At 47.1% G+C, this 19,711-nt stretch overlaps 2 protein-coding genes across 7 annotated transcripts in view; both read left to right on the top strand.

The window, feature by feature from the left end:
- The first annotated feature begins 2,819 nt into the window (after positions 1-2,819).
- ZCCHC10 (zinc finger CCHC-type containing 10) lies at positions 2,820-14,381 on the top strand. Its single transcript, XM_027902040.1, has 4 exons — positions 2,820-2,900; positions 5,435-5,596; positions 9,135-9,176; positions 12,578-14,381. Exons 1-4 carry the CDS (start codon positions 2,821-2,823, stop codon positions 12,846-12,848), a joined length of 555 nt encoding a protein of 184 aa, XP_027757841.1. The 5' UTR covers position 2,820; the 3' UTR covers positions 12,849-14,381.
- Positions 14,382-15,872: 1,491 nt separating this feature from the next.
- The window catches only part of AFF4 (AF4/FMR2 family member 4), a 54,333-nt gene continuing 50,494 nt past the window's right edge, over positions 15,873-19,711 (top strand). For 3 of the 6 annotated variants that reach the window (XM_027902001.1, XM_027901985.1, XM_027901976.1), the window contains exon 1: positions 15,873-16,137. The gene's annotated coding sequence lies outside the window, so the exon portion shown is untranslated. The remainder of the gene's footprint in view (positions 16,138-19,711) is intronic. The other 3 variants (XR_003573266.1, XM_027902009.1, XM_027901994.1) reach the window with 2 other exon arrangements.

Raw genomic sequence — 19,711 nt, 5'->3', positions numbered from 1 at the left:
CACATAATCCCAGTGACTGGGGTAGTAAGACTGGAATTAAGTTCAGTGGTACAAAGAGTAAGGTCATGGGCACATGAACTAAGAGCAAAACACCTGGAAGTGCTTTTGTAGGAAATAGTAGCAGAAGAGGGTGACCTGCACCTAACCTGGCTTGTCAGAGGTGGAAAGTAAACACATGAGGATGGCAATAAGTAATTAAACCAAGGAACATGTGACAACAAATGGATAAACAAACTGATCACCCATAAATTAAACCAGAAAGCAAGGGGATCCTGGAACAATTGGAGCAATCAACTCTGGAAAGTCAGCTAAGGAGAGCTGGGGGAAAAAAACTGTTCAATGTGGGTCAGCCCAAGTGTTGAGACGGGATTCTGTGAAACGGTTCCCACATAACTGGAAGCAGCAGGAGTACCTACTGGGTAAATCTGAGCTCTGTCATCCCAAAACATACAGATCCTAACACAGGGAGGATTGATGCCACAGTCCACCCTTGCCGAACCCTTTTCCATGGGGCCAGTGCTTGTACTGCTCATGGATCAGGAGCTGGGGCCATGAGCCCATCCTGGATGGGTGAAAGGCTGGGGACAGGAGCTCAGACCAGATTTTTTCCATCCGGACTATCCACAAGCCTCCTGAAAGTTCCAGAATTTTGTGTGCTGTGCACACACATGGTGTGGGTGAGGCCTTCCCCTCTCACCCCGTGTGGGTTGGAGCGCTGCCCCATCCCGCACCCTCTGCCTGCCGCTGAGGCTCCTTTGAGTGCACCAGGCTGCTGGCGCTCCGCCCAGGAGAAGGAAACATCGGGATTTGTTCTGGATCCACGTTATCCATTCCACTGACACAGCTAATGACGTGAGCTTCCACAAACCGCACACGTGCGTGACGTCCCTGCTTCGTCGACGTGCTTCACGCTCCACCGGGAGACATTTGGGATCTGGTGACACGGGGATGTGCTCAGCGTTCGCCAGAGTGTGAGCTGAGCATCCAAAAATAGGGCAGAGCTTTCCAGGCTGGAGCAGGGAACAGCCCCCAGCAGGCACTGGCTGAGGGCACAGTCAGGATAACAATCCCAGAGCAACGCTCCCCCTCTTGGGCAGGGGTGTTTGTCGTGACCTCACAGCTCATCAGTTCAATTAATTTTCGTGCATTCTAATAACAAAGCCTGTTTTTTGCTTTTTATTTTGAAGGGAACCGTGGTTGAGTGTCCATACAGATTACAGATTTTTGGGATGCATTATCCCTTTCAGTGTACTTTGACAATAGCTGACCTAATGAAGACTAACCTGGTTTGAGGCTCCAGAAGGTCCCTTTACGTGAACACCAAGTAACAGTTCACACCAGTTCTATCTTTTTTCTTTCAGCTGTACCATCCTCTAAGTGTCTGTTTATATGGTGGATACCAATGGAGTCTGGAATTATGCAAGCCTGGAATTCTAAAACATAGAACTGGGTCTGCTCTTAGTTACTGATATAAACATTGAGTGTCTGCATTGATTTTACTAGAACAGACTGACATCCATACTGGCATTAAGTTTAGATATATCATAAATACTTTTTATTTTTTTTTGCCAGATCTTCCCTTATCTCTTAGGCAGTTCAAACAAATCCTTTTTGTGACTCTGCTGGAAGAGGAGACCCTTTTCACCACACAAATCACAGCAATGAACACATGAAAACTGTGTTCAGCAATTTTTGCTGCAAGGAAAATGTGCAGAAGAGGGAACGAGGGAACCCATCTTGCTTGGGAAGTTATGAGACGGAAAAACATAAAGATTTTGAGCTTGTGTCACTTTACTTTTTGCCTAGGGAGGGATTCCCATATTTCTGATTCCCATAAGCAAGTCATCTGAAATATTCCAACAGATGGGATCTCACCTGGGGTTCCCTCCTCTGATGTGCTAAAACATGCTGTGATGAGGCTGGTCCACGAAATCACCATCACAACGTGGAAAACCATCACAGAAATGGTGTCCAGGCCACGCTCCGGCAGGAAATGGGAGCTTTCCTCTTCATGGCACTTGTCAGGCCCAGCAGGGACCATGTCTGTGCCCAGGATCCCTGCAGCGAGTGCTCGTCTCACTTGGCTGTTCTGGGTTTGCTTTGTGATGAAGAGAAGCACTGGGATTTTAATCTTTTTGAGCTGGCTGGTTTTTAGGGAAAGCTCTATAGATGAGACAGCAACTTCCATTAGGAAACATAGTTCAGATGGATCTGGGAATTGTAAGGCAAATCTTTCATCCATCCATCATCCTGGACTGCAGCCCCCAGCTATTCCAGCAGCAGTATTTCTCCCACATGTCTCTGGCAGGGCAGGAGAGACTTTGGCACGAAAAAGAAGAGGAGGAGCAGCGTGAGCTTTCTGACACCTCGGGAATCTGTGCCAGCTGGAATGAGCAGGGCAGCCAAGGAAGAGCCACAAGGAATGTGGCTTCATGTGTTGGCTTTATCAAAAGTCATTGTTCTCTCAAGGGATCAGTTTTAAAAGGGTATCTTACATTCTGTGGCAGAAACCATCAAGAAAGCCTCTTTTAATGCTGAATTCTGATTGCTCCTCCCATTAGTATCCTGGAACTACTTTATATCCTATTGGTATCCTGAAAGTACTTTATATCCCACCATTTTCAGTATTGATTCAGAACTATCCTGCCACAAGCAACAGTGAGAGGCAGCAAATGGGCATTTAGTGACAAAAAGGAGCGTTACCCGTTTACGTTGGACACGGACGCGATGACGGGGCGGGCGCGACAGGGGGCGCTGGAGAGCGCGGCCGCTCTGGCCGCAAGAGGACCCGCTCTCTATCGGCCAGCGGCCTGTCCCGGCATGCACCGCGGCGCCCTCAGTTCCGGTGTAGGCGCTAAGATGGCGACGCCCATGCACCGGCTGATCGCCCGCAGACAGGCGTGAGTGGGGCCGGGGATGGGGCTGCGGGGCCGTGCCGGGCGGGGACGGGGCTGCGGAGTGGCGGTGCCGGCCGGGGCCGTGGGGCCGAGCGCTTCCCCGGCGCTCAGGGCCCTCCCCGCCGGCGCGCTGCTCGGCGGAGGGGACACCCCCCCAAAATGCTGGGGTGACAGCGAGGCGGTGGGTCTGGGGTGTCCCGTGCCCGGCCCGGCGTGTTCCGCGGTTCCACAGACGGTGGGAGCGGAAGGAGGGGAAGTTGTTGGATTTAGGCGCTCGGAGCCGGCGCGGGGGAGTATCGCCCCGGGACGGGAGCCCTGAGCTCGGGGTGCGGGGGGCGGCTCGGGGGGCGCGCCGTTACCGATCTCCATCGCAGGCGCTCGGCAGCCCAGCTAACGACAAATAATCTCCAGCTTCGTGTAGGGGTACATTCACAGAACGAGAAAAAAAAAAAAAAAAAAACAACACCCAAACCAAAACAAAAATCAAGCGAGCTTTACTAGATGTAGGTATTGCAGTCAAATAGTTTCCTCAGCACCGATAGGATCTGACTGCAAACGCTGAAATGAGGAAAACCATGTTTTTGCTTGTTTGGGAAGTGCAGCAGGTGTGTGTTTGTATGTGTGTCCCACCCCCACTTGCTGTTGACATTGCCTTTGCAGTTGTTTGTGGATTTGGATGTTGGGTTTTTTCCTTAAATTAATTTGTTTCTCATGTTTCAGTTTTTTGCCTGTGTTTGGGGGTTTTTTGCCCGATCACACGAATTGGGCAGAATGTGGATGGTTTCTGCAATTCTCCTGCCTTTTCCATGGTTTAGTAATAATCTCTTTGCTATTTTCTAGTGGAAAGTAATTTGAGATTTTAAAAGACTCATGGAATACAGCCTTTGATCCCTGCTAAAGTTTGCTTCAGTTTTGTGCTTTTCATTAGTGTTAAACTGGTTGGTGCTGATGTGGTGTTTGCAGATCTGTGGCTGGTGAGCAGGTCTGATGTTCTGGTCATTACTTATATTGGTTTTAGGACTTAATCCTTGTCTTTTTAGCTTGCATGGAATCGTCTGCTCTGCTTGCATGAGTAGAACTAAAGCCCTGGAAACACTGAGTTACATTGTAGTTGCTTCAAACTTCCAGGTTGTTCCTGTGGACACAAGGCTGGGCTGGTTTGAGGGAGAAAAACATCAAATTTGAGGGGGGGGGGTTATGTCGATGAAGAGGAGGGAGAGTCATCACTGAACTTCTGTGTAACTGCTGTGGCAGAGCCTGAAGTGCAAGACAAAGACAAACCAACCCCTCAGAGCTGTTGGGTTTTGTTCCTTCCAAAACATTCTGATTCCTGCTCCAATCCCAGTTCCTTGTGCTGTGCAGGCTTCAGTTTAATTAATATTTTAGTGCTGATTTAGCTGAGTATTTCTAAGGCTTGAGTACGAAGCCAAATGCTCTCTGCATTGAATGAGTGATGGATATTCAACACAAGATTCCCTTCAACAACTGCCACAAAAGGTGGTGGCTGAAGCTGAGGGAGAAGCAATTCCTACCTTGCCTGGAAGTGCAACACTCATTTTGAGGGAAAAGTGCTCACTGCTGGTCTGTCACTTTATTCTCACTAAATGAACGGTCTGGGAGCCTCCTAGTTTAGCCAGGCTGGTAATCACTGACAGTTTAGATGGGCTGGCCTTGAAAACTTTGTATTTTGGTGCTTGGAAAAAACCCCAGAAGGTGGGAAGAGGTGACAGAAGTCACAGGGCTCTGAAAGGAGTGACACAGTCTGGAGTTCAGTCCTGGCTCAGAACTAATTTTACTCCTGACCTTGAGCAGTCCCTTGGCTGTGTCTGAGTTTCCTTATTTGTAAAGGAGAAGGGAAAACAGCTTTGCAAAGCTTCCCAACAGCAGCTTAAGAGCTTGAGTGTGGAAGTAGGAGTGTTTTCCCTTCCCTGATTTCTCAAAATGCTCCTAGGGTTTTACACAGTGCAAGAACTGACAGGTGGATGTGAGATCTCTCTGACACTGCAGGTGTTTGGGGGCTGGATTCACTCTGCACAAAGGAAGCAGGAGTCTGATTGTTCCTGTGATAAACCTTCTGCCAGGCTTTAAGGAATCATAATAAATTCAAATAAGCTACAGCTAGGAGCATCTCTGAGAGTCCTGGGCTGTTTGTGAGAACTGGGCAATTTGGTACCTGAGTGTTAAATTCTGGGGTTTTGAAATGTAGCTGCTGCTTTTTGCTAACTGTGTTCTAAACTTCAATTAATTTCAATTTCAGTTATTTACCTGAAGTAATTTACAACCACCTGCAAATTGTATGCAGTGTAGTTGTTCCCATGTGAAAATGTTTTAATAAATGACAATCTGTTTGCTTAAATTCTGTATGTACCTGATATCACTGTTTGTGCCCTGATTTAAGAGAAAAGCTGAAGCACCTCTGAACATCTGGTTTAATCATGACTTGATGCTGTTAAAAATCTGCATGATAAAAAAAAATTTTTTTCACTAGGTAGAACAGACTTGGAGTGAGTCACTTAAGCAATTCTGCATTTTTCTAGGGAGGCAAACAAGCAGCATGTGAGATGCCAGAAGTGTTTAGAGTTTGGCCATTGGACATATGAATGTACAGGGAAGAGAAAATACCTGCACAGGCCTTCGAGGACAGCTCAGCTGGCCAAAATTGTGAAAGAGAAAGAAAAACAACTATTATTGCAACAGAGGTAAGATTGGCAGGATTAAATGTCTGGTTTATTAATGAAATAAAAGCAAAGATGGTGTCCCAGACCATTTTCTGGGATCTTTTCCTTCAGACTGTGTGATGTTTGCCCAATGTTAGAGCTGATTTGCATGTTAGGTGGAATATGTACACGCAGGCCCCCCAGAATTAAAATGATCATTTTAATTAATTTAATTTAAATCTCTCATTAACACCTTCTCCTCTGAAATACACTTTAAAAGCGTATTTGGCCTGTCTGTAACAAAAAAAAATCCTCTAAGCCAAAGTTAAAATAGTTGGAGCCATTTCTTAATGGAACAGTTTCTTGAATTCCTTGGTTATTTGATTTCATGTTTACCTGCAGTACAAGCAGGTGGGTGTGAAGATTGTAAATGTGTTTATAACAGAGAGGCAACTCTTGCCCTTCTGTTCAGGTTTGCTGGTAGAGTGTGGAGTTAAACTGGTGTTCTGGGCATGACCTGGCAGTGTCTTGTGCTGCTCCCTGGGAGCTGCACTGGTTAAACTGGTGAATGGGAGTGGAGTTATCAGGTGGTTTTAACTCTCAAGCATAAAGTAATGACACCTCACTGAATTGCATAATTATTTCCTGTTTTGACATCTGAGAAAGTGGAAGATGCAGCTTAACAGAGAAATCTAAATGAAACTCAGCATGTGGGGTGTGATTTCCTTTCTGCTTTGCTCTCAGTACACTTTGTGTTCTTCCTCCGAGGTTAATCATTGTTTCAGCAAGCAGCTCCAGAGCAAAAAACAGTGCAACACATCAGTTTTCCAGAAAATTGCTGTGTGTGTGAGGGTTATCTCTGCCACTGCAACTGCAGTTTGGTTTTGGCAGCTGGGGAGGTGCTGCCTCAGCCCCAAGGATGGACAGAGTGAGGTCCCTCAGAGCCCTTGCAGCTGGAATTACTGAGGATTTGGACACGTGCCCTCAGTCACTGCCACTTCCAGCTCAGTGTGTTGGCTGTGGGTCATCACTCTGCCAGGATGTGAGTTATGGAGAGCGTTCCCACCTTTTGCTGTTATCCCAGTGGGAGAGAAAAGGGTGGTACCTCTGGCAGACAGGGCTCCTGTGGCTCTGTCAGCTGTTGCAGCTTAGGCAGCAATTATGAGTCACAGGCCTGAAACACTGACTGGAGGCTCATTAGCTTGTGATAAGAGCCACCTAAAATGTTTGATTTTGAAATTAATTTCGATCCAGTGAGTAATTCTGAAGTAATTAGAGTCACACGGGATTGTAGATAGACATCAGGAGTGCTTGGGGCTCTGAAACTTGCTCCACTTAGAGACAGAGTTTGGATGGGTTCTTCAGAAACCCGAGGTTTTTAGGCAAAGTTTGAGACTCAGATTTTTCCCTTGTTCCTTTTCTGCCCTATTTCTGGTGAATTCTTCAGGTTCACATTGGAGGATTGTCAATTGAGGGTGAAATTCCTTGAAACCTGGTCCTTGTGCTTGAGTGTGAGGGTGGGATAATTTTATGTAGGAATTCTAGGACTGTCCAGTCTGTCACAAATGGAGGTTTTTGGGCTGTAACAGTCCTCAGTGTGAGTGGCATGTGCTGTGACAAGTCATCTTGTCAGTGGAAGACTGACTAATCCTTAGGTGGGAGCACTGTTTAATCCTGGTTAAATTGGGCTGGATGCACAGGGGTTATATAATCATAAGCTCCTTAGCTGTGCCATAAGGGATCCTATTCCTCAAGTGCCAGTGTTACACTTCCAAGGATGAAGCTTTTTCTTGGTGGAAAAACAGCTTCCTAGGAAACACTTTTGCTTTTTATATCACTTGTTTTGGAAGGTTATTGTCACAGAGAAGTTGGGTCTCCCACAGCTCTGCTTTGGAGTACTTGTATCAGCACCTTTAAAGATCCAGGCAAGAATCATTAACGAGAAGGCAAACACAACCTAATAAGGCCAATATTTACATTCAACAACCACATCCAAGCTATTTCAGCATGAACTCATTCCATAGTTGTTCCAGGATCCCTCTGTTGGCCCAGTGCTGACCCCACCACTCCGATGGACACTCTGGAGGTTCAGTAAACCCCTCACTGCCTGCCCAGCCCAGGGCAGGAGTTGGGAGGGGAGGAAAGGTGAGGGAATCCTCATTCCTGACTGATGTTACTGCACTGAACCCAACCCAGACTGTGATTTATGGCTCTGAAGGCACTGTGGGGCCACAGGGAGAGCGAGGGAGTGCCTGGAGCAGGTCTGACTGCAGGGCCTGGAGCAACTCCTGTAGTAACCTGCACCTCACACACTAGAGGGAGGCACAGCCCTGTGCCCGGGTTCCTCACACACTGAGTGAGGTCCTGTCTTCTCAAAGGTGCTGTGAGGTTTAATTCTGTTTCTCACAGTGACTCCTCTTACCTGTGAACACCTGGTGACCCCCGGAGGGTGTAAGGCCTTAGGAATGTAAGTATGAACAGGAGGGATTGTAACTTGGGTTGGAATTTGAGTATCAGTGGATCTTCCTCTTGCCCACAGGAGAGTGAGGGGAGTGTGAAAAACTCCTCTGTACGATGAGAATGTTTTTATACCGTATGCGTGAAAATAAAAAATTGGAAAAACCTCATTTTTTCTGGCTTATAAAGAGCATTGAACTTTTATTGAAATACAGTGTAGGTTACACTTAACACTTTCTTCTTCCTACTCTTTCTGGAGTCTTTATCAACACATACTGTTTTCTAATGCCTGAATGAAATACATTTGCAGTTTTCACTTCCATTTTTATGTATTCCAAATGGCTTCTAATGACAAGTTTCAGCTGAGCAAGAAAGGTATCCTGGGTCATGAAAGTGCACAGCTTCCTCACAGATCAGTGGCACGTTGTGTTGTAAGGACATGATGAGGGAATACTTGAATCACACAGGTACATTCCAGGTTGAATTATGTGCTGTGTATCTGCAGTGGATTGAAAACAGCACGTGACTGGCCTGTTTGACTGAAGGAATTTTGTTTTCTCTTTAAAAAGAGAATCCAGCAGTGAAGACTGCTTTAAAAAAGTTCAGTGTTTTGTTAAAAGAAACTTTCTTATGTGTCACCGACCTCTAAAACTTTGTGTGAGTGGATGATCACATGGGAATCTCAAAGACACACCTGGAAAGCATCACTATAAAGAGATTTTTCTGTTTCTTTTTGCACTTGAAAGGGATGTGAAAGCTACAGGCTAATTCAATATTTTACCCTTTGTTTCCATCAATTCAGTTATTGCTAAATACAGTTCTATACAATTTTTTGTGTCCTTTTCTCCTGTGCCTTACATTCCAAAATGCTGTTGTCCATATAAAATAAAGAGGAGAGTAAAGCATCTATAACACAGAAAATTGGAGATGAATTGCTGTTGTTTTTTTTTTTCCCTGCCTTGTTGTTGCTCTGGTCTGCACAGGACTGAGAAGAGCTGCCTGGTGCCCTTATGGCTCTGCCAGCAGAACACCACTATGTGCTCATATTAAACGCACTGTGCTGCTATTTATTTAATTTTCCTACCACATTAATCAAAGCCATTATTTTTTCTCCCTTAATTAGTGCTGGAGAAAGTGCTGCAGAAAAGAAGACCAAGAAAAAAAGGTACGTGGGTCTGGTGGCAAATGGTGCAGCTGATCCGGGCTGGGATCCTGCACTGGGTGTTGCAGGAGTTTGGGAGGGGGTGGGAAAAGTCAACATTGCAAGTAAGTCTTGGCTTTACTGCTCTGAGCCTGTTAGAGGCTTTTGTCTGACAGATATTTGGAGAATTTCTACTCCTCCCTGTCCAAAAACTCTAAATTCCTTGTTGTCTGTTTTTCTCCCTCCTGATTGTCCTACTTCTGCATGATCTTGCTTTAATGATAAAAAAGGTTTGCATTTCTGCCTCAAAGTCCTTCAAGTATTTGTGAAACAGTTGTGCAAGACTGGCACAGTGTTTTCTGGTCTGTCACTGCTCCACCTGCCCATCCTGCTCTGTCTTTTGTTGTTTTCATTCCCTCCTGCCAGCTCTCTCTCTCTCTCTCTCTCTGATGACTTGTCTAGAGAGTGAAATAAAGCACCTAAAACACAAAAATCCAACCCTAAAACCGAACAGAACCACCTCAATCCCAAACCAAAATCCAGGGAATAAACCTCCCCCCACTCCAAGTATTAGTTGGAGCCAGGAACTCTTTTGACACTGTTTGTACTTGACTTTGCTTTGATGTTTGCTTGGGAATTTGCTTTATTAGCAGAGGAACAGCCAGAACTGAGGCTGTAACACTCCTGCTGATCGTGTTGGGAGTTTTACTCCAGGGGGGAATGCCTGTCCTGCAACAGCCTCAGTATCTCTTCCCATTTAGTTGTCAGTTCTCTAAATCTGATCTAAAACCAGTTTTCAGGAGGTGTTTAAAGAGCAGGCCTCTTGCCTTGTGTGGCAGTCAGTGAACAGGGCAGAGCAGATCTTTAAAACATGCCTCTATTCAGGCTGTCTTGTGGAGTGTGGCTTTGTTGGAATGCTTGGCTATCAGAGTGTGTTTTATCAAAGGCTCCTTTCCCAGCAGTGCCCATTTATTGTTGGAGTTCCTTGGGACTGGTGAGATCATAAGTTAACTGATTTCTAAACAGTGTAACCCAGGCCCCTTCTTGCCTCAGCTCTCTCAGATGCTGCAGCCTCTACTGGCAGAATTATTTTCAGAGTATTTGAGCTGCAAACCAGTGCAAAAATGAACAGAGCAAAAGGGTCCTTGAAGGATTGGTGATTTGGTCACTTTTCCTTGAAATTTTAAAACTCTTGTAGATTTAATTATTCTCCTGTTTTTACTCAAGCACCAAATCCATCAATATAAACTCCTTTCCAGATAGTTTGCTGTTTATATTTTTATTATATGGGAAGAATTAAATGTGGACAATTCAGCAGAAGGTTATCACTGAGTATATAAATTCCAGATTTAAAATAAAACTATGCAAAAGTTCAGGTTCTGGCAATAAGGGCACAAACCTTTTACACAGAATATGTTTGTTTTGATATAAACAGTAATAAGTGATCTCAGGTTCAACCAGAAAAACAGGCTCAGGCAAAGCAGCTGCTGCAGAGTCTTGTGACCTCAGGTGACACAGAGCTGCCTTCCAGGTGTCCTTCAGCATTCCCACCTGCCATGCTTTGGTTATCCATGGAAAGCCCATTTTATATTGGATCATACGTAAAACCACCTGTCTGAAGGGTGGAATTGTGTTCTAATTCACTTGTTTCTTCAGGCCCCAGCTGTGACTGTGCCTGGAATTGTAGGTTGGATGTGAGTGGCACCTGTGAGGGTTTAAAACCCCTGGGGGGGTTGGAGCAGAGCAGGGTGACAGCCTGGGTGACACCAGCACTTGTCCCACAGCTGGGACAGAGGATCACACAGGGGATTAACTTTCAGAAACTTGTTCTGGGGAGAAGGAATGTTATCTGCTGGAGAAATTCTGTACTTTGTCAGTGGTGTGGTAGACCCAAAATCTCACATCTAACAACCTACAGCATCTGCACTGTCATGTTACTTCACATTACAGTTTGTATCTGAATTTTACTCGCTGCCATCTCCCTCCTCCTCCTGGAGGTACCAACAGGCTACATGTTGCATCACCTGAAAAGAAGTCCCTGCCTATTTCCTCTCCCAGAACCAACTATTGCTTTCCTTCAGGAGAAGCAGCTTTAAGTACAATATTCTGATGTTTGTGTTGAGTGGGTTTTGGATTATAACCTAAACACTGGACTGCTGCTATGGATTCTGAGAGAGGTCATCAGGAAAAGGATGTTCAGAGTTACCACTCAGGGGGTCCTCTGACTGATCCCTGCCCATGTCAAGGATTCTGCACATCTAATGGAACTAGTTAGATTGGAACTACTACTCCCATTCTTTTTTTGTTTTGTTTTCCTCATCTTAAAACTAATTTTTCCCAGGCAATGAATATTTAACCAGCGTTATGGATTTATCTCTAATAAACAGCTGTTGTGTCTGCACACACAGAGATAACATTACAGATGTATCATAAAAACTTCTGTGGTTCATAGCTCACCACACACTCCCACACTTGTCAGCTGACATGGCTGATATGATAAAAAATAAAATCAGTCTCTCTTTAATAACCCTAATACAGGTATTTCATGAGTTGTTGTATTTAAACAACCTCTCTCATAAAAAATACCTCTTTAATTTTCTAATGGAAAGGAGATTCTGCATTATTGTAATTTACAGATCTGCATGTTCTCTGGTTGACTTTGGGAAGGGAGGTGAATCGGTGCCATTACACTTCCTTGGGAGAAAGATCTATGGGAGAATTGAATTGGGCCTTCTTGAAATTCATGTTGGCTCACTTAATCAGAGATGTTGATCTTGAGAGCAACGGCCTCAATGAGGGCTAAACATGAAAAAAAATGTGCAGAGCATACAGAAATCCTCTTTGCTGTGTTCATCATTCTGTCTTTATCTTGGATTGTTTCCACCCCTTCTCCACCTGGAAAACACAGGCATCCTGTAGTGGCAGGTAATTTGGGTTCTTTTGCCAGGAGTAATCTAAGAACAGTTTTCACTGGGAACAGTTCTGACCTTGTTGAAATCACTGATGAAACCTCCCCAACTCTTACACTGCCGGAATTTCACTGGGTTGCAGTGGGGAGCAGAGAACTGAGCTTGGTTAATTTTCCCCAAGGCTTTGGTAGTACAGGACATTCAGAATTCCCCTGCAGCCAGGTCAGTAAAGCCCCTGGTCATTGCTAGGAATAAGATCCTGGCCAGCTTTCCCACTTACCCTCTCTGCAGTCCTGCTGGATTATGTCATGTCTGTGGTGTCCCTCTGTCATTGCTGAATTGGCCAAGATCCATTTGTCCAGGGTTGGAAAAGGGGAGGGAAGGGCACAGGAATTTGTCTTAGATTGGAAATGTTCCGGCCAGATAATTGATCTTTGGGTTACAACACAGCAGAGAGAACACTGTGTGATGTGGGGGTGCTGACAGGGCTGTTCTCAGCTGGTTTTTCTCTCCCAGATCCAAGAGTGTGACCAGTTCCAGCAGCAGCAGCAGCGACAGCTCAGCCAGTGACTCCTCCTCTGACAGCGAGGACTCTTCTACCTCCTCCTCCTCCTCCGATGACAGCGACAGTGATGAGAGCTCCTCTTCTTCCTCATCTTCCCCATCCTCCAGCAGCACTTCCTCCTCCTCCGAGTTCGACTCGGACTCCAGCTCCTCCAGCAGCAGCAGCAGCAGCAGTGACAGCAGCTCTGATGAGGAGCCCCCAAAGAAGAAGAAGAAGAAATAGCCTGGGGTGGGGCAGGACTGGTGTGAAGGGAGTGACAACACTCAGAGGTGTCTGGAGCACACGGTTGCCAAACAGTTCAATGGTCAACATTTCTACTGCTAAAACTTTTTAAGTGTTTTGCATAGTTGTTCACAGGACATGGGAGGTGTGAGGGCACGTGAGACTTACTGAAAGAGTATTTTTGTGGTTTATCCTTTTATGGAAGATTTTACTTTTTTAGTTCTAAAAAAAAAAAAAAAAATAAAATCTATCATCAGATTTGTTTATCTGAGCTAAGGTCCAGTAACCTGGATGTTTACATGCTGGAAAGCAAGAGCTTTTTATTGCAGATTATGCTGTGCATCATGTGCTGTTCCTCTCTTAATGACAGCTTCATTTCCATTGAGAAAATCCTCTAAACTATTAAAAGCAGAAGTTTTACAGTGCTGCTGTGGAGCTCTGGCATTGTTGAACTTGAATGCACAACGTGTCACACACAGGGCCTTCCATCTCGCTGGTGACAAATGGATTCTGTGCTGCTGAGCTTGTGTTCTGATGGCTTTTCCTGATGCTTCCAGGTCAAGTCTTAACTGCAACATCCAATTTAACTAGTGTTGAGTTGTTACTGATCAATGTAGTGCTTGTCCTGCCCAGAGGCTTTGGGCTTTCTACTCCCTGTGTCCTTGGCTCATGTATTTGTAGTGTTTTCTGAGACACAGAGTCTGTGTCAGAAAGCAGCAGGGCAGTGAATTAGGGCTGATGCTGCTTTGGAGTTTCATCCTTGTGCCTTTTTTTGTAAATTAAATGTATCCCAGTGAGACAAGGGCTTGAGAGTGGGTGTTTTTCAGGACTCCCATCAGCTTCTCATACAGAATATGGTCAGTAAACCAGAGAAACAGTAACAAACTGGGCGCTGTTTTCAAGGAGATGGGGAAAGAGGCTGTTTCACTGGATGCTCAATAAGAAAAGCAGAAAAGAAATTAAGTTCCCAAAGGAAAGTGTTCCCCTTTTAGTATTTTTTCCAAGAAGTGTGTGTAATGCAGGATCACCAGGCCGTGCCAGTGGGCACGTGGTGAATCACAGTCTGCAGCAGAATCAACCACTCTTTGTAACAGTCTGTACGTGTCTGAGAACTGCCATGGGAGAAGCAAAGTAGTGCAAAACCCCCACAAAACTAACAAAAGCAGAATCCAAACACACTGCAGAACAAGGATGGGTTGCAGATTGGGAGTTACTTGTTTCTTCTGGTGGATTGAAGCAGTTGGTATTAGTATTTTATTTTGTGATACAGTCTCCTAAATTTGTTATTGTTGGAGTGCTCTTATTGGGGAGGGGGCATCACATGAATTCTTAAATATCTTGGTTTAGGTAAAATATAGTAACTAAACTATTTTTTATATTTTTATGGGGAAAAGTGTGTACAATTACTTTGGAATAAACTGTACTTATTTAAATGTTTGGAAACACATATGTTGTGTGTCTCTGTGACCACTCCTGTGTTTTACAGAACAAGCTGCAGACTGTAAATAAAATAAATACCAGGAAATTGTTTAAGTCTTGTTGAGTGAATGTACCATTTAATGGGAAAAGCTAATAAATTATTAAACAGTAGTTGCTAAGTTGATGATTGCTGCAAATACGTAAAATATTTGTGGTGTTTGTGGGCAGATGGTTTCATTGGAAGTTGCTTTTGCGTTGCCTCAGAAGGGTAGCACTGCTCCCCAGTAATTTTCCCAACCATAAATCCCTCTCAACTCAGTCTTTTTTAAAAAATGTTCAATATACAATATTATTTTTTTACTTGCCCTTTTTGTTTACTTTCTCTCTACCTGTTCTTATTTGACAGAGTAAACCCCAGCTTGGCCAGAGCCTTACCCTGGTTCATGTGCCATTGGATTGTTTTCTGATCTCCTGCTGGAGATGCTTTGCTTCAATTTTAATTTTTTTTTTTTTTTACCAAGAGAAAGTTACTTCTTTCAGGACTGTCTCCCAAAGCTGCAAAAGATCATTAATTTTATTAAAACCCTGCTAACTAGAAATTACTTCATTAACTGAGCAGTTACAGCCCTTGCACGGCTCTGAACAGCCCGTTCAATCCCTGCAATTCCAGGCAGAGCTGCCATTGCTCATTGGAGGGGAGCAATTGATGCAGCTTGGCAGGAAAACAGCCTCGGGAAAAGGCATCACCTTTCAAGGAGAAACACTGGGAACAGAGGGCAGAGCAGGAGAAGGGAGAGAAAAGCCAGTCTTCAGGTCTGGGGCTTTATTAAACCAACCATCTGCCACTCTCAAACAGGTTTTGGGTGCTCACAAGGAAAAGCGCATTATACAGTCTCATGTGGATTGATTTATTTTCTTAGGGAAGAGTCCTTAATAAATAGGAGTTTCACTATCAAACTGATTTGGTTTATAAAGAAATGATTCAACATGACTTAACCCCCTGAGTTTAATTTGCCTTATGAATAGGGATTTGTCCAAGCTCTGCCTTTAACAGGCTTGTGCATGAGGTGGATCTTCACGGCCTTGTTTGTTCATCCACATGTGTGTGATACAAAACACCAGAATATCACAGAATCCCAGAATGGATTGGGGTGGAAGGGACCTTTAAAGGTCATTAAGTCCAACCCCCTGCCATGGGCAGGGACACCTTCTACTATCCTAGGTTGCTCCAAGCCCCGTCCAACTTGGCCTTAAACACTTCCAGGGATGGGCCATCTGCAGCTTCTCTGGGCAGCCTGTGCCAGGGCCTCAGCCCCCTCCCAGGGCAGGATTTATTCCCAACATCCCACCCGTTCCCGGGGGTTCCCCGCGGTCCCTCCCACCGCCACCAGAGGGCGCAAGCACACGTGGGAGCGCTCCCCGCGAGCGCGTTGCGCCACGTGACCCTCCCTCCGCCTGCGCGCGAGGGGGCGTGGCTGTGCAGGAGGCCCCGCCCCCTTACGCGCGCGCTCCGCCGGGGTCACGTGGGGTCCCCCGCGTGTCACGTGATCGGGGCGGCGGCGGCGGCGCGCGGGGGCCGCCGGGAAGCGCCAGGCGGGACCGGGATCGGGACCGGGATCGGGACCGGGAGCAGGCCCGGCCCAGCAACGCCCCGCCCTGCCCGACCCCTGCGAGCCGCCAGCCCGGCCCCGGCCCGCCATGGACCGCCGGGACCCCTGCAGAGTCGCCGCCCGGCTGTGAGCCGCCCTCCCCCCGCCGGGCCAGGCCCGCCCCGGGCGCTCCGGGACTCGCCGGCGGCTCCTCGGGCCTCTTCGTTCGCCGGTGGCGGCAGCCGGGAGATGGTCCGGGCCTAGCGGAGCGGCCCGCGCAGGTGAGCGCGGCTGGGCCGGGCCTCCCGCGGCCCCGGGACAGCGCCGCCCCCGCCCCGCCAGCCCCGGGCGCTCCCGGGTTCCCCCGGCGGGACCGGGGGTGGGATCGGCCGCTCCGCGGAGCATCTCCCGCCGGGAGCCGCGGGTTTTCCCCGCAGTCGCGCCCCGCGGGGACACCCCGGGGAGCCGGGGGGGTCCCGCCGTGCCCCTCCCCGCGGGCACAGCCCGGGGCACCCCCGGAACGGGGCTCGGGGCGTCCCGGTGCTCCGGGGCTGCTGCGCTCCCGGCCCGGTGACGGCTCTGATCCCGTTCCGGTAATTGACGTCAGGGCTTTGTTCCTTCCCCTTTGCTCTCCGCGGTTCGGGGCCCGTGGATGGAGCGGGCGGGACCGGGAGAGGCCGGAGGGGCTCGGGGGGCTCTGGGGCTGCCGCGGTCACGGGAGATGCGTCCGGGCAGGAGAGGCTCGGGGTTATGGACACAATCGCATCCTGAGAGTGCAGGGGGGTTATGTAAAGCCTCGCTCCTGATGGGAGTTGTGTCGTACCTGGTGATCGGAAGAGCAGTCGCTCGACATCCCCTGAGCCTGGGCTGACTCTTTTCCCTTTTCCAGTGAACAAAACAAAGCAAGAAAGTGTTGAGTCGTGTAACCTACGTGTTGGTGCTTTCTGTGCTGGGACTTTGATTCTCTACTTGACATGAGCGAGTGAACAGCTTAATTTTGGGGGACTATTGAGTGTTTGTACCCATATCTCACGTACTCCCTGGGAAACTGATGTTCAGTGGAAAGAAAGCCTGGAAAGGGACAGGTATGGGAAACCCTGTCCCACCATCCCATCTCCTTGCCTTATGACAGCCTTTTTTGATCATTTTCTTAGGCAGACTTGGTGGTTTTAAACATTCCCCTGTTTCCAGTGATGGTATCAGACCCCCCACCTGCCCCTGTGGGACTGAGCAGGCCTTTCCTCAGCATCAGCCTTTGAAATGAACTTGTTCTGCTCCGGTGTGTGCATTTATTTGTCACCTTGTTGCCTGCTCCCTCCCAGCTGCTGAACTTCTTCTGGGTGTATTTGCAGTTCCTGACATTAAAACTGAATTCTTTAAGGTCCCTGGCACAGGGGATTTGCAGCCTGGGGGTGTTACTGCAGAACAGGGTCTAGTGAAGTGCTTTGGGGGAGTGGTTGTGCACTGGATTTGTCATTTTGTTGTCTTTTCTAATGAAGGAAATGTGATTAAACTCCCTGGGCTGCTGTTGTGGGAGGTGTGAGACAGTCCCAGCAAAGGGGGGGATCACACTGGAGTTCCACAGTGGTTGGGGACTGGGGCAGGTCTTGTTGGTCAGAAACAAAAAGATGTTACCAATATCTTGGCTTTATTAATGTATGAATATCAGTTTTTATTATTTCCTGGCTGCTAGACAGTGTATTTACAGCTCTGTGTGAGAGCAAACTCTCCTCTGTTCAGCAGTTAAAGTCATAGAATCATGGAATATCCTGAGTTGGAAGGGACCCACAGGGGTCAAATCCACCTCCTGTCCCTGCACAGGACACCCCAACAATCTCACCCTGTCCCTGAGAGTGTTGTCCAAACACTCCTAGAGCTCTGTCAGCCTTGGGGCTGAGACCACTGCCCTGGGGAGCCTGTTCAGTGCCCAACCACCCTCTGGGGGAAGAACCTTTTCCCAATGTCCAGCCTAGCCCTGCCCTGACACAGCTCCAGCTGTTCCCTCAGGTCCTGTCACAGGTCCCACAGAGCAGAGATTGGAGCTGCCCCTCTTGAGGAAGCTGCAGGACCCTGGTGAGGTCTGACCTCAGTATCCTCCAGCCCAAGAAGCCAAGTGCCCTCAGCTACTCTTCCTGCAGCTTCCCCTCCAGACCCTTCACCACCTTCATGTCCCTCCTTTGGACACACTGTAATAACTTTAAATCTTTCTGATACTGTGACACCCGAATCTGCCCCCAGGACTCCAGTACAGTTTTAATAGTGCTGAAAGAAAACAGCTAATTTCAACTCTAGTCTCAAAACTGTCTCAGGTCCCTGATATTTTCTTTAAACATCTCTGCAGTTCTTGTTTTATGGCTTTTCTCCTTGTCTCAAATATTGAGAGTGAGACTGAGCCCCTGGGGTGAGGTTTTGTGCGAGATGCCACACAGAAACCAAAAAAAAGTAATTTGTACGTTTTGCATTCTTCCCAGTCCTAACAATCTGAACTTGATAAAACATGATAAAACCCCATTGAAATATTACTTGGATTTCAAGGATGTCTTTTGGGGAAGCTGGAATGTGCAGATGCTTTTGTGTGATGATTACCCATCACTTTAATGAGAAGATGCCACATGTTTTTATCTGCACAAACCATAGAGTTTGCATTTTGGAGGGGGGGGGGGAGTTGGAGATAAGTAGCTGCAGCAGAAATCTGTCCTGAGGTTCCAGTTGGTCTGTGATAAGTTGGCAGGGGCACACCACTTCCTCCTTCCTTCGGTAGCTGCTGGCAGGGATGTTCTGCCCCACGTCATTTTCCACCGTGGGTGCTCCTGGATGTCAGAGGTGACTAAGGCCAGATGTGACTTGTGCCCTTACTGAGAGAGCAGCTCTCAGCATCTTTTAAGCAGAAAGGGGGCCCTGTGACAGGGTGATGGTGAAATTGCTGTCATGGTGTGTGTCCCCCCATATTTTCATTTTCATATTTTATGAGAGGTGCCACAACTGCCTGTGACTGTTTCTGATGCCTCTCTTCCTTCCTGCTCATCCTCTTGGTTAGTGAGTTTTATAATCATTACTGCTTTTAGTCTTTGCTCCAGATCAAGGGAAATTTAAGTTTAGAGGGTGGATAAATTGAGAGTTGAATCTTGAGAGCTGAGACGTGAAATCAGCACCTCTCTCATAGGGAGATTTGGCCTTTCTTGGGCACGTGGAGAGAATATGAGCAGCTTCCAAGAGGGTGCAGCAACATGTGTGTAGAGCTGGGAGTTGTTTGTTGCAGTGTTGTGTTTGGGGTCTGCCTGTGTGAGGATGTAAGAAAAATCTTGACATTTTGGTGACTCTGAGGTCTCCTTTCTGTGGCAGTACTCAGCCACATAATTTCAGTTTGTTACTCACATGTGGTTTGTTCTACAGGCGCATTTCCTTTCCCTCACATTACTGCAGGCTCACAGTTGCCTTCAGCAGAGGCTAAGAAATAACTAAACTGGAGATCAGATATCTGAACTTGAGTTTAGATTAGAGATTAACGAGAAATTCTTCCCCGTGACGGTGGTGAGGCCCTGGCACAGGTTGCCCAGAGAAGCTGTGGAAGGTGTTCCTGCCCGTGGCAGGGCGGTGGAACTGGGTGATCCTGAAGATCCCTTCTAATTCAGACCATTCTGTGAGACCACCTGTGTTCCTTGTCACTCAATTTCTGTGTCTGTCTCGGGGTTTGTTGCAAGAATGAGGCGATGTTGGTGTCATCTGTGAGAGCAGAACAACCCGAGCTGGGAGATGGAGAGGCCTAGGATGAAGAGAGTGTGTCTGGAAACAAGTCAGGAAAGTTTAATAGATAACATTTTGATAGAGCAGCGTTAGATGTTTGTAAAATGCATT

This window comes from Empidonax traillii, unplaced genomic scaffold (assembly GCF_003031625.1).
Source record: "Empidonax traillii isolate 1590-97213 ecotype Southwest subspecies unplaced genomic scaffold, ASM303162v1 scaffold22:size5013007, whole genome shotgun sequence".
NCBI lineage: Eukaryota > Metazoa > Chordata > Aves > Passeriformes > Tyrannidae > Empidonax > Empidonax traillii.
Note: the sequence above shows the minus strand (reverse complement) of the source record. Positions and strands in the feature narration are given on the sequence as shown.

Coding starts and splice junctions, on each gene's coding strand:
- ZCCHC10 (XM_027902040.1), top strand. CDS start 2,821: ATGCACCGCGGCGCCCTCAGTTCCGGTGTAGGCGCTAAGATGGCGACG. Junction 5,597..9,134: donor CAACTATTATTGCAACAGAG/GTAAGATTGGCA, acceptor TCCCTTAATTAG/TGCTGGAGAAAGTGCTGCAG. Junction 9,177..12,577: donor AAGAAGACCAAGAAAAAAAG/GTACGTGGGTCT, acceptor TTTCTCTCCCAG/ATCCAAGAGTGTGACCAGTT.